Genomic DNA, 17269 nt, shown 5'->3' on the forward strand with positions numbered 1-17269 from the left:
GATCAGCACCTTGGCATGGTCCTGCAGAAGGGGACCTGCCGGTCCTTCCATTCTGAAGGCCGTCCCCTTGGGGAGCATCACCCTAGCATCCACTGTCACCTGGGAGCTCCACCAAGGGCCATGGTGGGGAGTGGCTCCCTGAGGCCTGGCCTAGAGCCAGTGATTCTGAACTTAGCTCCCACAGCAGATTAGTTCACAGGATGCTAATGGGGGAAAGTGTGTATTGGGGTCAACAAAGCTGAAAGGCTTGTATGTAAGACTTTTTAGAACCTTTAAGTATGTTAATGTGCCTTGTGAATGAATACCCAAGAAAGAGAACAGGGCACACCCCCCACCTAGACTTCTTTGAGTTTTATCCACAGAGCATTTACAAGACCAGCCTAAAGGATACAGTTGGGGAAAGTTGTATGAGTTTTCTTCCCTTCATAAACATGTCTACACACACTCTAATCTGATAGCTGCTATTCAAGAGCTCCTTTCACAGAGGTGACATAGGAAAGCCTGGTAGATAATATGTAAGTAGCCAGAAGGGGGCACTAGATGGCCTCCAGTCTGCTCAGTACTGGTGCTGACTTTGCAGGCCACAAACAGGAGCTGTGGCAGGGAAGTACCAAGTAGTCCATGGAGTTACCCAAAATACTCTGGTCTCAAAATGTCCCTTAGGACTTAGATTTGAACCCAGTGAAGAGGTAGGTTGTTCGGGGAACTTTGCCACAATGATAGCCAAGGTGAGAAGATGTAATTTGGGAGGAGGTGAAAAGTGCTCACTTCCCCACCCCCCCCCACCCGCAGTCTGTCATCCACCCTACCTCCAGCACCTCTCTTCAGCTCCTTTCTGGATATTATGGCCTCACCTCTCAGACTAATGCCAGACTCACGCCTAATGCCAGGCTCATGCCTAACGCCAGGCTCACCCCTAATGCCAGGCTCATGCCTAAACTACCCAGCTGACCTTTCTCTCAGCTTTCTGTCTTTCTGGTTCACACTCTGCCAGGGGAGAGTGGTAGTGGTGGGAGGGATGGCGGTAGAGGGGCGATAATTGCATTTTATTTATTGAAGTTCTACCTTTCAGCTCACACTAGAGTAGAGCAAACAAAGAGGAGTGATGTAACTAGAGGAGTTAATTGAAGCAGAGTGGGGTGTTGAAAGCAGGCTTTACCACAGCAACGCTGGGAGAGAGCAGAGTGGGAAGAGGGCAGCCATCTCTCCCATCACGCAGAAAATCCCCACAGCTAATCCTTTTGGATAAAGGCCCAAAAGACCCCTTCCTGAAGCAGCCAGTATTGTGGGACAAAGGATAAAATGTCATGGGGAAGCATAATATTAGTTTTATGTTAATATTAGCTAGTTAGCCATTAGGTAATTATCAATAGTCTCTTAACGAAGCAAAAAGGATAGACTGGGACCTTGTCTGTGACTAGACTGGAGCCTGTCGTGGGGTCCCAGGACAGGAATTAGGTCACCTGCCAACAGGAGGAGAAGAGGAGACGAAAAAGGAGGTGGGTATGGAGGGGGTGGTCAGGACATCTCTAGGCTCGAAAGCCAGCAGTCTGGCTGGAGTTGTAGATTTTCCAGATTTGCCCCAGGGCAGAAGAGCAGGGTGTCTTAATAGTCGTCGTTGTCCCTGAGGCTGTGCACAGACCTTCCAACAGTGGTTTTAAGCAGTATCCCTAATTGTCCCCTCAATGGCTAAGCCAGTGCGGCTCTGGCCCAGCTGGGCCTGAGCAGCCCCTCTTGCATGTTTGATGTGGAGGTGTCCCTGTAAAGCCCTGTGCGAACCAAGGACTCTGGCTAAAGGGACCTTAAAAACCACTGGCAGTCACAGAGCTTCATCACATCCATTATCTCATTCCATCTTCACAGTACTCTTGTGGGCTTTCAGCAGATGAACAAAGAATGGTGCGACTGAGATTTGCCAGTGGCAGAGTTGTATTTGCTCACAAGTCCTAGCGTTATTATACCTTAACCCAGGGCTCCTAGGTTAAATGCGGACATCCAGCGCCCCCTCCTGGCTGGAGGGGGAACGGAGGCTTTGGAAAGATGGAAAGATGAGCCCCAGGCTGACAAAGCAGCCCCTATGTTCACCCGGAGTTCCCAGGGCCCTACTACTCTCTCTCTCTGTGTCATTGAAAACACTCTCATCCCTATTAGCTTACATATTACAACTTCCCCAGGAATTAAGTAGGCAGATAAGGATTTTTGTTGTTTTTTAAAGACTTCCATTTTTTAAAAGACAAAATTTTCTGATTATGATACCGAGAAGAAAGTAACAGCCCCATCATTTTGGGGTGAACATTCTGATATGTAACCTCCAAGGAATTTTCCTGTGGGCAAGGATTTTGTTAAAGTAATAATAATGGTTAGCAGCATGGATTTTGGAGACAGATTGCCTGGGTTGAGATTTGGACTGTGCTACTAACCAGATGTTTGACCTTGAGCAAGTTACTGAGCCAGTCTGAGCTTCTGTCTCCTCCCGTGTGCAATGAGCTTAACGGTAGTTCCTGCCTCGTAAACGTGTGAATTGAATGAATTATTCATGGAAAGGGCTTGGCTTGGTGCTCAGTGTTAGCACTTACTGCCCTTGTGATTGTCATGGTTTGTGAGCGCTTATTGTTTGCCAGGTGTCATGTCACAGGGACCATGCCACCTAATATGCTTATCGAGCCCATGAGGTCCATATGGTAATGATCTGTCATCTGAGGCTCAGAGAGGTGAGGTAATTTGCCTATGTCCTGTAGCAAGGGGGTGGCAGAGCCTGAATTTGAACCCATGTCCAGGGCTTGCCTTTCTTGACCAGTGGTCTGACTTGCCCTTATTAAGTCAGCTTCCTGTTGAGGCTGTGTGCAGGCTACAGCCACATGGATTCCCCGGTTGGTGACACCCTGGGGATTTCATCTCCATCCCAGACATCCAGCCCCTGGGAAAACCTCCCTCAGAAGCCCACAGGCTGCCGAGGAAGGATCGGACCCCACGCCTTCAGACTCTGCTGACCAGAGCTCTCTGTGCCCTCAGGACATCGAGAAGACCATGAGCACGGCTCTGCACGAGCTGCGGGAACTCGAAAGGCAGAACACGGTCAAGCAGGCGCCAGATGTGGTGCTGGACACCCTGGAGCCCCTGAAGAACCCGCCGGGCCCCATCAGTTCAGAGCCCGCCAGCCCCCTGCACACCATCGTCATCCGCGACCCCCGACGCTGCCATGCGCCGCAGCAGCAGCTCCTCCACTGAGATGATGACCACCTTCAAGCCAGCCCTGTCCGCCCGTCTGGCTGGCGCCCAGCTGCGCCCGCCCCCCATGCGGCCTGTGCGGCCGGTGGTCCAGCATCGGTCCAGCAGCAGCAGTAGCTCGGGTGTGGGCAGCCCGGCTGTGACGCCCACCGAGAAGATGTTCCCCAACAGCTCAGCGGACAAATCAGGCACCATGTGACCAACAGGTTGGGGTGGCACTGCCCTGGCTCACGGTGGCGCACTACGGCCAAGGGTGGCCTCTGTGACTTCCGCGTCCTTCCCAGTGCTCCTGGCCTTCTCCAGCAGAGACCAGAATGTAGGCCTGAAAGAACGTCTATGCAGAGCTGCGGCCCTGGCGCCAGCCACAGCTGGCGTCCAGCCCTCAGGGGGGTAAACAGAGGCCCAGAGGAGAGCGAGAGTGGGAGCAGGAGCGGTCCCAACAGAGCGTTTCCTAAGATTATGGCAAAATGTTAAATGGCTTTGCCTGCATATCATCACTGGAAAACTATTCTCTCGACATTCTCTCTACATACATAAATATGTGTGTGTGTATATATGCGTGTGTACATATATACACATATATGTATGTATGTGTCTGTAGGTGTGTGTATATATATATATTTATGCATCTATATACATATAGTAGATCTGGACACTCATACTAAATGTATATAGAATCTCCTTTTTCTTTTTATGAAACTTAGATTTACCTCAGACCCATGCCACCAAACATCTCCCGCTGCGATTTGGTGGGATTTGCAGGGACTTTTCTGGGAGAATCTCGAGGCCCACAGCAGCTGTGAATGAAGCAATATTACCACTAACCTGCAGAAAAACAAAACCAGGCTCCCACTGTCTCTAGAAGTCGTGGCCTTCCAAAACAGTCTGCCCCTAAATAAAGGGTGGGGCAGGCAGCGCCCCAAACAGGCTGCTCCTCGAGGTGGGGAACCCTGCACAGAACCCCCGTCCAGCCCAGAGACCCTGCCTTTCCACCTGAAGGCCAAGGGCCAACTACACCCCGAAGGCATGGGAGGACGTTGGTGAGAAGCCCCCTGACCACAGCATCCTGGTGTGTGTGTGTATGAGAAGAGGGGACAGTGAGAGCCCACGCCCCGCCATAGCACAGTGTTATGTGTGGTTGGGAAAAAGGGAAAAAATAAAACTGCAGTGGTACGGAACACCTCAAACCTAGAAATGCTGTGGGGATAATTCTGGTAACTATAGAGGTTTAACTTATACAATTTTCAAAATATTTAATTTCTTCTTTTCCTCTTTCTACTAAGTATACTGTGTTGGATTTAGAACTAAACAGGCAAAGAGGCTTTGAATCCCATCGTCCTAATTGAAAATCAGGCCGTGACGCACTTTGGCTAGCACCCTCTTGCACGAAGTGCATGAACCACAAGTGCCCAGCTCAGACCAGGGCCGAGGAGGGGCGATCCTTGGCACTCTCTGTCCTAGACTATGCTTCAGTTGAGTGGATGCAAGTGAAATAGCTTCCCTCTCCCTCCCCTTCCCTTTCCTTTCCACCCCCTGCATCCTCCAAAGCATTTAACATCATTGAAAGTAGGGTGAAAGAATTGTGTGTGATCGTCAAGTATTATCAGCAAGGCTTTCAACTCTTGGCTGGAAAAAGGCCTATGGATCAGCCTCATTTGATTCTGTTTGACTTCCTTTTTGGATCTCTTGGTTTTCCAGCAATGGCTGTTTCTGAATAATGGAACACAGGTGAACCATATTCTAATGGGACCACTTCTAGTCTCAGCCTGCACGCAAAGCCAAGAGTTTCCTCCCTGTTGTTCTCAAGCTCATCTCTCTCTTTCTCAAGGCCTTTGAATGTGTCCATGGCTTTGGTTTAGTCAGAAGTCCCGTGTTTGAGTCCCAGCCCCTACCGCTTGGGATCTGCGGGACTCTGGGCATGTCTCTGAACCTCCCTGAGCCCCAGTTTCCTGCTCCATAAAAATGAAGATAGTAAAGATAACATGTAAGTGAGTAAGCTGTTTAAAGTAGAAAGCACTGTGCCAACATGATTATTCTTTTTTTTTTTTTTTTTGTCATTAGTAAGGTAAGCCTTTTAGCTGAAAAACCATCCAAGACCTTACTCTTGAAACCTCCTAATGGCATTTGAGAAGGAGACAGAATTTCCCTACCAGCTTCATAAGACCCCCAAAGCAGGGCCCTGCAGATATATCACCTCTTGATGCTTGAAATTCCATCATTACCATTCCACCCCATTGGCTGAATTTTGCCTTTTCCTCTGGTCCTCTATAAAAAGGTGACTCCACCCCAGAGGGTAGGACCTGTTTAGTCACAGTACCAAGGTGTGTGGGAGTAGTCAGCTGTTCTGCCTCACCTGAGGACTGACATTGAGAGCACCCAGTAGAAGGATGAATCAAGAAAGGGCACAAAAAAGAGAATGTCGGAGAGGCCAATGACAAACTTGACCTTCCTCATTTCACCTAGAACCAACCATTCTCTTTTAGCTCATGGACGTGAAAGCACCTCAGAACCAGCTAAGAGTTCTCTGCCTTTGTGGGCAGTGTGGAGATACCCCCATTTTACTGCTTAGGGAAGAAAGCAAGGCCTTGCGATATGCTGTGACTTGCCTAAGATTTAACAAATGTCTAAGAGTGGGGGCTGGTCAGGCTCATCAAGTCACTTATTTGCAAAGATGCCAGGCTGCCCAGCAGGGTACAAGACGTCCCACTGCTGCCCCCAGATACTCCAGGCCTTAAAGGTAGTGGGCTCCTGGGCAAAGTGTCACGTTCTCTGCCGTGACTGCCAGATGAAAGAGAAAATCTGAGTAGACAGATCTGTTGCCTGATACACATAACACCAGTCAGACCATGTGGCTTTTCCTCTGAATGGACTAACTTCATTTTTCTTTCCTGAAAACAGGCCTGCCTTTTACCGAATTACCTGAAGGCAGAGCTGTAGCTGTTTTCTTTAAGCACCTGTTTTTCCTTTGGGAAAAGGCTGATGAGTTTACATTTAGAGAAGCTCACACCTCACTCATCCAGCCCCAAATCTGAGCCTTGATGCAGAACCAAATGGAAAAATACTTTCCTGACCACCCCCCCCCACCCCCACTTCCTCACCCAGCACTCTGCATGTCTCCGTCCCTCCACAGGCGCCAGGCCCGCCCTCGGGCGCTGGGCATCAGCTCTCTTCCTGACTCCTGCCTGTGTTAGTCCACTAGATATTGCTGTATTTGCTTAAATGCTGGGAAGTAACTGTTAAAATGTGAAATTGTAATATTTAAAAGGTGACAATTAAATTATAGCCAATGCCACTCACCAAATCTTTGCACCTAGTAGATAGTTCAATGTAAACAAATACCAGAAACCTAACTGTACAGTGAGTGTGGGGGAAATGTAGTAACCTAGTTAGTAGTCCTCAATATAACCAATTGTACAAGGGGAAGTGGTGTTTACCTACTTGTTCATCACCATTGCTGGAAGCTGTACTGATCAGTTTGTTGATAACGGGCTTTTTTTTTTTTTTTTTTTGGCTTCACAGAATTTCTTTTCTTAACCTTCAACTTACCCTGAAGTCAAGCCTTTTGTCTTTATGTGTAACCGATGTTCAGTCTATTCTAGGAATGAACCAGCAAGATGTTCATTTAAAACTGACCAAAGACAATTCCTTCCTGGTCGAGTTTCCCGGGCCTCGGGGCCCAGCCGCCACTAAAGACCTTCCTCGGATCAAATTGAGAACAAGCCGTGCTTCCGATGCCACTCTCCTTCTCTCCCTTTATTTCCCTGTCCTCTTAAAGAGCTGCTCTGAGCTGTGGGATTCTATGAAAAATACTTGCCTTTCCTTGTTTTCAGTGCTAACGATTTCTCACCTTGAAGCGCCTTTGAACCTGGACAGAGCGCACAATGGGAGGGACTCATATGCTTGGGCATTAGTCTTGGGAGTCTGACCTCTGAGGTCACCAGGCCAATGGGCAAGAGAGAAGTGGATTCCCAAGGGATATTGGTGTCTGTCACGTGACGAAATCCGAGTGAGAAGAGACACAGGGAAATGGAGCCATCCTCTGGCCACCAGCTGGAACCAGCAGTTCAGAGATCTGCCTTATAAACCCTTCAGAACTGGTTTGTGGTACAGAGGGGGCCACTGTGGGGAAGGGCCTCGACATGGGCTGGCTTCTCTGTCAGAGGCCCTTGGAGTGCCTTGTCGCTTATATTTCCTTCTTGTTCAGGAGGCACAGGCGCAGAAGGTTTCCTGTGACCTGGTCGTTACTTGGCACTCGGTGCCCACACGGCTGATGGAAAACCACAAAGACTAATGCACTGGTTCTTCCTCTCAGTCTTTCTATTCCTAACTTTTCACACATCCAGATGGTTCCACACTAGAGCAAATGCCTCATTCTCCTGAGAAACCCAGAAAGAAGAATGGCCGGCTCACAACCACGAGGGGGGGCCCTGTTTGGCTTCAGGATGGCGGGGAGGAGAAGGCAGGAAGGGGCGAGCCGAGGTGTTGCTTAGCTGATTTTCTGCTATGCAGAGCTAATGCTGACGTTTCATGTCAACTTCCCCGGTTCTCTGGGGTCTCCTCTCTCCTGAGCAGCCATGTAGAGAATTCCCCACATACCCAAAGCTGCCTAGGGGAGCTGAGAGAAGGGACTTGGCTATCAGGTCTGAGTGCCCCTGGCCTCTCTGAGGTTGATCTGCCAGTGTCCCGCTGTCCCGCTGTCCCGCCCTCTGGGACCGGCGGAATGGCCAACACTGCCCCTTGCTGACACCTCCTTTCTGTGTGAACTGTCCCAAGCAACTAACAAAGCTGTTTCTGGAACCGGAACAACCAGAGCGCACTTCGCCTTCCTTAGATGGAAGATTCTGCTAGAGTTCCTGCTCAGGCTCTAGTTCCCGGCAGTGTGACTGTTTACACGGTTTGGCAATAGGTTTGGTTCTGATTGCTTCAGAGTGGCTGGTCTATTTTGTTTCCTTTGGTTTCCTTCCTTCCCAAACTGTGTCAGGAAAAAAACAAAACAAACAAAAAAATGAAACCACCCTTGGAAATTGCTGGTTGCCTGTCCCCACGTGGTGCGAAGTGCTGCCCTCTCCTGGATGTCGTTTCTCCACCTTACTACCAAACGCCCGTCCCGTGGAGTGTCTGACTGGATCCTCTGTTGCATATTCTGATGGTGCCTGCTGGTTTGATGTGGAGCTATCCTGTGAAATAAAACAGCTTAACTTTTCTCAGACTTGCGCTCCAGTGGCTTTTTGAAAGGGTAAGGTGGCCCAGAGTGGGTGGGGAAGTCCCGGGGTGCCCCTGCCGTCCAGTCCACACTCGCCGTGCACTTCTCCCAGGAACCGTCTCTGAAATGTCCTTCAGCTCAGATCCCACAAGGGGAAGGCCGAGTTTTGAAGGAGGGCTTCCTCAGCTGCGCAGCTCGTTGAAGCTGACTGTGGGCTGCCCGCTGGAAGCAAGAGCTGGGCGCATGGGAGCAGAGGCCAGTGGGAGGAGCTGTCTGCAGAGCGCCTTCCAAAGTTTGACACAAAACACCAGAGGCCACAGGATACTGATCTCCAGTGTGAAGGCAAATGAAACATTTTAGCTTTTGTTGTCTACACACATGAGATACAGCCCCTCGGATGTTTTTTCTTATCTATGCTTCTTTGTATGTGTGTGCAGCATTTACTGATTACTTATTTCTGTCCCGTGTATTAGATTAGGCCCTTTACATGCATTTTCTCATCAAATTCTCAAACAGCTATTGATGGTAAGAACCCTTCTTAAATCCTGTTCTGCAGATGAGGAAACTGAGGTCTGAGAAATTACGTGGCTCACCCAAGGTTAAGCTAGGAAGTGAAGGAGCTGGAATTTGAACCCAGTCTGTCTGTCTGACTCCAAAGTCCTGCTGTTCACAAGTTTGCAGCACTGCCTGTCACTGAGCATGCTGAGTGCACTGGGACTGGTGGCAGGGTCCCACGATTAGGGTAGCTTGCTTGCTGCCTGCCACCGTCAAGGAAAACTCCAGGGCCTTTCTGATGAACTGTCTGGTGGGTCTTTGTGCACAGGCTCCTTTGCAGAGAGAACAAGGTCTCTGCCAGTGTTGGGGAATCTGCTATTCCCACCGTAGCCACTTGATGCTCTGGGGAGGCCTGTTGCTAATTCCAGGTCCCCACACTGTGCACCTGTCCTAAAGCCTCTTCCTCTTTGGGAGGCCTGACACTCAGCGCCCTGACTGGGTGCAAGGTGAGTGGCTTTCTGTTTCTTGCAATCAAATAGAAAAAGAGGAAAGAGTAATAATAGCCAACGTGATTTGAGTGCTTGCTGTGTTCCAGGCATTCTTGTGAGCCCTTTCACATGTAAAAGCTAACTCACCAATCCTCTCAACCAACCCCCCCACCCCTTAACGTAGGTCTTCTCACCTTATGCAGGAGGAAACAGCATACAGCAGTTAGGTAACTTGCCAAAGGACACACTGCTAGGAAGGTGCAGCTGGGGTTTCCCCTTAGACTGCCTCCCAAGCCAGGTCTTTGCTATCCTCTCCCAGGCTTGAGAACCCAATGGGCCCCTGGGCCTGATTTGGAGCAGAGAACAGCGAGGAACTGTAAGCTTCACCAGTCTGGGTTTGTTTGACCTAAGATACCTCCCTCTCGGACCGTGTGCTAGGCACAGGGCAGCTGAGGTGGGGCTGGGTGGTCTGCTGCTGCTTGCTGCTGCTCAGCTTCAAACAAGGAAACCAGGGTGGATCCCGTGCTCTCCCAAGCCATCCTGCCTCTGGCATGAGTGAGCAGCTTATATGGAACAATTCCCTGGAGAAGCCTAGAGATGGCTCCACTACTGCCTCAGTGCACGCTGGGGACCTGCCCCTGGAGAGGCCTTGGAAGAGCTCTCCCTGTGGAAGGTTGAGGAGAAGGATGGGGACCACGGGTAGGGGGTTGGGGGGCTGGGGAGGGATGGACAGCAGCAGTGACTGCTTTCCTTTGGGTGCTGAGGGGAGGCTGTGTTTAAATAAAGGACTGTAAGAGGGGACAGAGAGGGGGTAAGAGATCCCCAGGCCTTTGCAGCCACCACAGGAAGTCCAGTCTGGGAGTCAAGAAGCAAAGGATAAAGGAAGGCTGTCTTACAGAACCAGCACTGGGCTCACCTGCAACCTTCCTCAGCCATCCCAAGGGGCCTGGAATCAGATTTCTGGGCCCTTCACTGTGGCCCACAAAGCATCCCACCCAGGACTCTGCCCCTGCCCATCTCAGCCAGCTTATCTCCTCTCCATCCTCATCAATTCTCCACCTAAGCCGTCCTGTCCTGGAACCCACCGGGGGCTTCCTACCTCAGGGCCTCGGGGTGAGAAAGAGCTTGGTGTGTGAGACTGAAGAAGGTTGGTGGGGCTGGATCCTGGGGGCGAGAGAGGTGGACACAGGCTGGCAAGGGGGAGGCATATGTAGCACCTCCTTGAGCCACAGTGAGAATTTATTCAGAGCAATGAGAAGCCCTTGAAGGATTTTCCTAAGGGCATGACCCAATCCTGTTTATTGTTATTAAAAAAATCATCTCTGGCTTCTAGATTACAGCTGCTTTTTAACGATGGAGGGCTTGAGTAGTGATTGAGGATTTAAATGCCATATTGGGGGGGGGGGGCTATGATGCAGTGCCATGAACCCTGGATTATAAGGTACCTGCTTCTCTGTACCTGAGGTCTGACAAAGGAGATGGAGGAATTTTATTATTGGGCCTCGAGCACCGCCCCCCGTTGTGTTTCTGGATTTCTAGCTGTGCTTCACCCCCACACCCACACATCCCCCACGTCATCCCCCGAGGGCTTATTTGAATGCTTCCCAATATGGGGATCACTGGCCCACACGGGGAGCAGAACGGCAGACCTTCCTTGTAAGCACTTGCAGTCCTGTCATCTGTGGAATGAGATTTTCCTTCTTCAGATGCCTGTTCTTTCACTGAGCCTAGACCAGTGCTCACAGGTCTTCGATGCCCTGATAAATCGCTTGGCCCTTTCCACTTTATGTCATGCTGTACAGGGTGCATTGTCAGACCTCAAAACCCCAATCAGCCTGGCTTAAAGGAAAGGAATAATTTTTGCTCCATCTGAATGAAAATAAAACAGAATCCAGAAAGGATGATCCAGCTGTTCCAACAATGCCAACAAGCTCTGTCTCTCCACCTCTCTCTCTTTTTTTTTTTTCAACAGAAAAGCTATATAGTATAAGCCCCATGAGGTTCAGAGAAGTAAAGTGACTTTTCCAAGATCACACAGTTGATAAGCGTGTAATTCAGACATCAGCCCACAGTGTCCGAGGCATGGTGGATAAGATATGAGACAAATTCATATGCACTACCGAGTCCTGTGGAGGAAAAGGGATGGCATAGCCACTCTCTTGAGGGGAGAGCGCCCCAACCCTTGACTCGACAAGCTTTTGTTGCTTTTCTGGGCACATTACATTGAGGACGGTCCTCATTTACTATGCACAGGTTTGCTTTAGGTGGTTACCTTTTACAGAAAACAAAGGAGAGGATGTTGCTAATTACATAAAAAAAGAAGGATATTTGTAAATGTGAATGGAAAAGTGGTTGAACTGGTTACACTCATTCTTGGGAGGTTTAGCATAGATTTTAGGAAGTTATTTTAAAGATATGCAGTAAACCTTTGCTGCCTCAATTCAGGGTGAGGGAGTTTTAGCAAAAAGCAAGTCTCAAAGTGGCCCAGGTACAATGCAGGCCTGATTCCCCATGGGAGAACCTATCCGTGGGAGTGGGTCCTATGTACTGGACCTTGATTTCCACCGGCCTTTCCGAGCGGGAGCTGGGCCCACTCCACACAGAACGGTCTCCTATAAGGGTGTAAATCTGAATGCATGTTAAAGAGTCAACTCACACAAGTAGCAGGTCCCTACCCTCACCCCACCCCCATACTAATTTCTTTGTTCCTGATATGCCCAGCCAAGGTCTCCACTCCAGTGATGTCAGACATAGGGAGACCTCTGTCTGCACGGACCCAGCCCTCCAAGACAGACTCCTGCTGCCTCCCCCTTCCTGACCCCCACACGCTATTTACAGTATGGCAGGAGCAGGGGTTAATTTGACCCTTTGTCCTCCATAGGCCCAGTCTAGGGCCCGTTAGGAAGTCACATGCAAGGATGGAAGGAAATAAATGAATAAAGACTGAGTGGGGCCCTGGCCAAGGGTGTGGCCCAGTTGGTTGGAGCACTCATCCTGTGTCAGGGCACCTGCGGAGGTTGTGGGTTCAATCCCCTGTCCGGGCGCCCAAGAGGCAACCAACTGATGTATCTCTCTCACATCGATGTTTCTCTCTCTTGTTCTCTCCTTTCTTCTCTCTGTAAAAATCAATGGATGTATCATCAGGTGAGGATTTTTTAAAAAGGAGAAGAAATGGATGATTGCTCTTTTGCATTTCTTCTTCCAAGTTTGGGCTCACAGCCAGTCTGATACTCTGCTGTCCTCAAGTGGCCGTTTGTAAAATGGCAGGTGGGATGAGCTATCTCCAATTGTTATTGTGAAAATTTCACACTTACAGAAAATACAGAGAATAGCATAAAACTAACCCATTATGTCTAGCATATATTTTAAACAATTATTTACATTGTCCAAATTTGATTTATCTTTTCTTTAAAGATTTTATTTATTTATTTATTTATTTATTTTAGAAAGAAAAGGGAGGGAGAAAGAGAGAGAGAGAGAGAAACATCAATGTGTGGTTGCTGGGGGCCGTGGCCTGCAACCCAGGCCTGTGCCCTGACTGGGAATTGAACCTGCAATGCTTTGGTTCACAGCCCACGCTCAATCCACTGAGCTACACCAGCCAGGTGATTTATCTTTTTAAAATTTCAAAGTAAAGTTCTGACATCATGACATGTTACCCTGAAATACATCAGCACACATCTTTAAAAATGACATTTTTCTACATGACAATACCATTATCATACCTAATAGAATTAGTAGTAATTTATCAGTATAATGTCATGCCTAATTTATATTCAAATTTCATTGACTGTTCCCCAAAATGTCTGTAAAAGATTGGTTTGTTCCAATCAGGACCCAAAAAAGGCTGTAACAAGGTTATGCACCTAAAATCTCCTTTATTGCAGACCTCATGGCCTCATGGCCTGTCCCAGAGCTCTGGTTCGTTTCCCAGCACCGGGCCCCGTGGTCTGAATTCTCCGGGTGGCTTCCTTGCGCTGTTGGCTCCCTGGGTGCTGTCCTCCATGTATGTGTCATGAACTGGAGTTGGATCTGAGCACTTGATTAGATTCAGTTGCACCACTTTTGGCAAGAACGCTCCCTAGATGACGCGTACTTCATACTGCATCACATCAGGAGGGGCCCGCTGTTCACTCCCACTGTTAGAGAGGATGAGACCGACCACTAGGTTCAGGTGGGGTCACACTCATCTCTCCTGCATTAAAAAGCTGCATTTTCCCTGTGAGCAGAAACGAAAGTGCAGCTTGATGAGCTGGTGAACATATACTTCCCCAAGAACCACTCCCCATTGGTGATCACTGCCTGCAGCAATATTTCGTTAGAAGATGCAAAGTAGTGGTTTTCTAATTTTATCATTTCTTCTACATTTATGTGCTCAAATTCTTATCAACAAGGGCTAATATTTCCCTAAAGTACTGTTCTTTTTTGGAAGGGAACAGTAATTGGTTAATTCTTTCCCCTTCTTTATCAACTTTCAGAGTGATAAGCTGATACAATGAGTACCTCCAGTGGCAGCAAATGAAAGATTTCCTTTTTTCTGCTGAGACTCATTATAAATTCCTGGATTTAAAAATATTCCATGTGGTTCAATCAGTTGCAATCAATAGCCTTTTGATGCTGACTGAAGTCAGTGGGAGTGACTTGGAGCTGTCTCTTACTTTTGAAAACTTCCTCATTTTGGGCACAATAAGAGACTCCAGGCTCATCTTCCACCCAATCTGCCCCAGGCTTAAAATCAGCCATGTGTCCAAGGAGCCCCAGTTCCTTTTCGTGGGGGCCCCAGTCCATGCACTTCTAGGTGGTGGGGCTGCAGCCCAAACACAGGCAGTCTGACTTCAGAGCTAGAGCTCTTCACCTCTCTGCCCTCTGGTTAACACTGCGTACTTGTGATAATAACATTTATAATGATAACTATTACTCCTACTGCCAAAGCCAAACACTCATTGTGTGCTTCCCAACATTTAAAAGTGTATTCATTATAACAACCCTCAAGGGCAGGCATTATTATTCTTATCTTACAGAAGTGGAAACTGAGGTTCTGAAATGTGAGCGACTTAACCCAGGCCCCATAGGAAGCGGAAAAGCATGGTGGGAAACCGAGGTTTGTGTGACTCTGCATCCTGTCCCCTTAGTCACGAGAGACCATGCTGGTTGGTGAGGATTCTGTCTTGGTGATTTCCACTGTCTCCTTCCCAGGGTTCACTGATTTGCCCCCCTAGCCCTAGGCCTCCCTGTGTCCCAGGACCCCAGAGACCCAGGGCCACACATCATTCGGTATCTTTTCAGGTGACCTGCCCAGTGAGCACTTGTTGGGCCCCTACTACACTCACAGCTGAGCTAGGACACAGAGGGTCTAGTCAGGGAGACTAGGTGGTTGCCATACAGTGTGTTTGCACTGTGACAGAAAAGTGTGATCTGCTTTAGCAACCCCAGAGGAACGTTTAACTCTCCAAGGGGGCTCTGGGGGTCTAAACAGCTTTTGGGGAGGCATGTCCAGGCACCATGACAGATGGTAGAGGTTTCGTGGCATGGGACTCAGCTGTACACCCTTCAATTCCTTCCGGGTGGATGGTGGCCTCCTTGTAAGGAGAAATGCCTGGGAGCCCACAGAAACAAGGAGAACTGCATACAGGTTGCTCTTCACAAGAGGGCTGTCCTGCCCCTGGCACCCATAAAGTCCAGCACGAGATCGGAGGCAGAGTACAGACATGTACTGGGGTCAAAGTGAGCAGGAAAAGATTCCTATGGGGGAGAGGAGGGATCATCAGGCCAGGGGCTCCAGCAATCCTGGATCTGGGGGCCCCTAAGCCAGCTCCAGGCAGGCAGAAGACTCCTGTGGAGGGTCACTGTGGTTTTTGATCACTGTAGCAGAGCACCCCCAAATTTGGTGGCTGAAGATAATCAACATATATTATTAACCATGTCCTATGGGTGTGTTGAGCAGTTTTCTGGTCAGGGCTGGCTGAGCTTTCTGTGGTAACCCTGTCTGGCTGGAGCTGGATGGTCTGGGATGGCCTCACTCACATATCTTGCAGGTGGCCCAGTGTCAGCAGGGTGGTGAAAATGACTTGGCCAGCTGTCTCTCATCATCCAGGAGGATAGTTAGGGTTTGTTGACATGGTGGTGGTTAGGTGGTTACCAAGAGCAGCGGGAGACAGGGCAAGCTCCAGTGCTCAGGCACTTTCCATCCCTCTGTTTGCATCACCTTTGTTAATGTCACATTAGCCAAAGCAAATCACATGACCTAGCCCAGCTTTAGATTCAAAGAGTGAAGAAATAAATCTACCTCATGATGAAAGGGCTCAGATCATAAAGAAGTGTGGATATAGATGGGGGAAGAATTTGCAATCTGCATGTTTATAGGTATTTATTATCTCTCTTACTATATACAGAACTCCAATGTTCATTTGGGGCATCCACCCTTACCCCCAAACAAAGACCTAGACAATCTGAAGCACAGTGATTAGCTCAAGGATGGCACATGTGACCCAATTCTGGCCAATGAGATTCAGCCCTGGCACTTGTACTGGAGACTGCTGAGAATGAGGTGCTGTCTTTTTGCTAAGGCAGCTGTGCTAGTAGAATGTAGGCCTGGGTCTTCTGCAGGCCATGTTTGCCACCGTGCATATGTGTGGGGGGCACTGCTGGAGCATTACGCCAGCACTAAGGAAAGCAGATATAAGGCACTAAGAAACAGAGACTGAGAGGAAGGAAAAGAGACCAATCTGATGACACCTGAATCAGCCACACCAGGATACCTACTTCTGGACTCTTACATGAGCTGATCCATACCCTTTTTTCTTTGTTTGTTTTAATTAGGCCATTTTGTGTTGGCTAACTCAACACTTGCAACTAAGTGAATCTAGACTGCCCTGGCTGGTGTGGCTTAGTTTTTTGGAGCATCATCCCATGGACCAAAGGGTGGCAGGTTTGATTCCCAGTCAGGGCACATGCCTGGGTTACAGGTTTGGTCCCAGGTCAGGGGCACATGCAGGAGACAACTGATATTTCTCTCTCACATTAATGTTTTTTCTCTTTCTGCTTCTTCACCCCAACAAAATAAATCAGTGGGTGTGTCATTGGGTGCAAATACAAAAAACAAACAAACAGGAATACAAAATAATACATCTCCCTTTATTAAAAGTTCCTCCTCTCTGATCACAAAGCTCTTCTCATCTGTAGATATTGATTTGAATGGATATTCTTTGTCTAGTTTACTGCCTGTTGCCCCTGCCTGGGCATATAGTAATTTCTCAGTAAACATTTGTTGAAAGCATCAGTGGGAGGGGTTGGGACCCCTGCTGAGAAGAGGCTGCGGTGCCGGATCTGTAACCAGTCTCAGCAAGAAGCTCCCAGAGGTGGTAATCTAATAGCCTGTGGGGGACCTTTGTCCAGCATAGCCCCTCGCCCCCCCACCCCAACTGTCACAGATAAGAATAATTCTCCCAAGACACGATCTACTTGGGGAGGAAAGGTGGCCCATCTCTCAAAGGGGAAGAGCTTTGAGCCTGTTCCTCAATGGGCTTTTATTGGGTTCCATTTGCACAGGAATACAGGTAAAGCTCATCAATCATTCTCAGGCAGTAATGATCAAACAATAGATAACATTCAAAGAACTCTGAGGGCTTATTCTGAGTCAGGCTCAATTAGCTAAAGGGCTATAAAACTTTGGGAAACAAACTCATTTCATGCTTGAACCCTTATCATTTAAATTGAGGGTATTTTTAGCAAAGCAGGTTTCACAGGATTTAATGCATTCTTTTTAGGCCTGATTACCTACAGAAAACCCACCCATTCCAGCACAGGGCCACACCCACCTCCAGCATTGTTTTAGGCTTAAAGCAGGTAGGGGTTG

At 48.7% G+C, this 17269-nt stretch overlaps 1 protein-coding gene across 1 annotated transcript in view; it reads left to right on the forward strand.

Annotated features, from left to right (window-relative positions):
- Window positions 1-8435, forward strand: part of SRGAP3 (SLIT-ROBO Rho GTPase activating protein 3) — a 243948-nt gene extending 235513 nt beyond the window's left edge. The window contains 2 exon segments of the mRNA XM_028518183.2: window positions 3013-3186; window positions 3188-8435. Of these exon segments, the coding sequence (XP_028373984.1) occupies window positions 3013-3186; window positions 3188-3427 (414 nt within the window). The 3' untranslated portion in view covers window positions 3428-8435.
- Window positions 8436-17269: the final 8834 nt, after the last annotated feature.

The sequence above is a fragment of the Phyllostomus discolor genome, chromosome 7, assembly GCF_004126475.2.
Source record: "Phyllostomus discolor isolate MPI-MPIP mPhyDis1 chromosome 7, mPhyDis1.pri.v3, whole genome shotgun sequence".
Lineage (NCBI taxonomy): Eukaryota > Metazoa > Chordata > Mammalia > Chiroptera > Phyllostomidae > Phyllostomus > Phyllostomus discolor.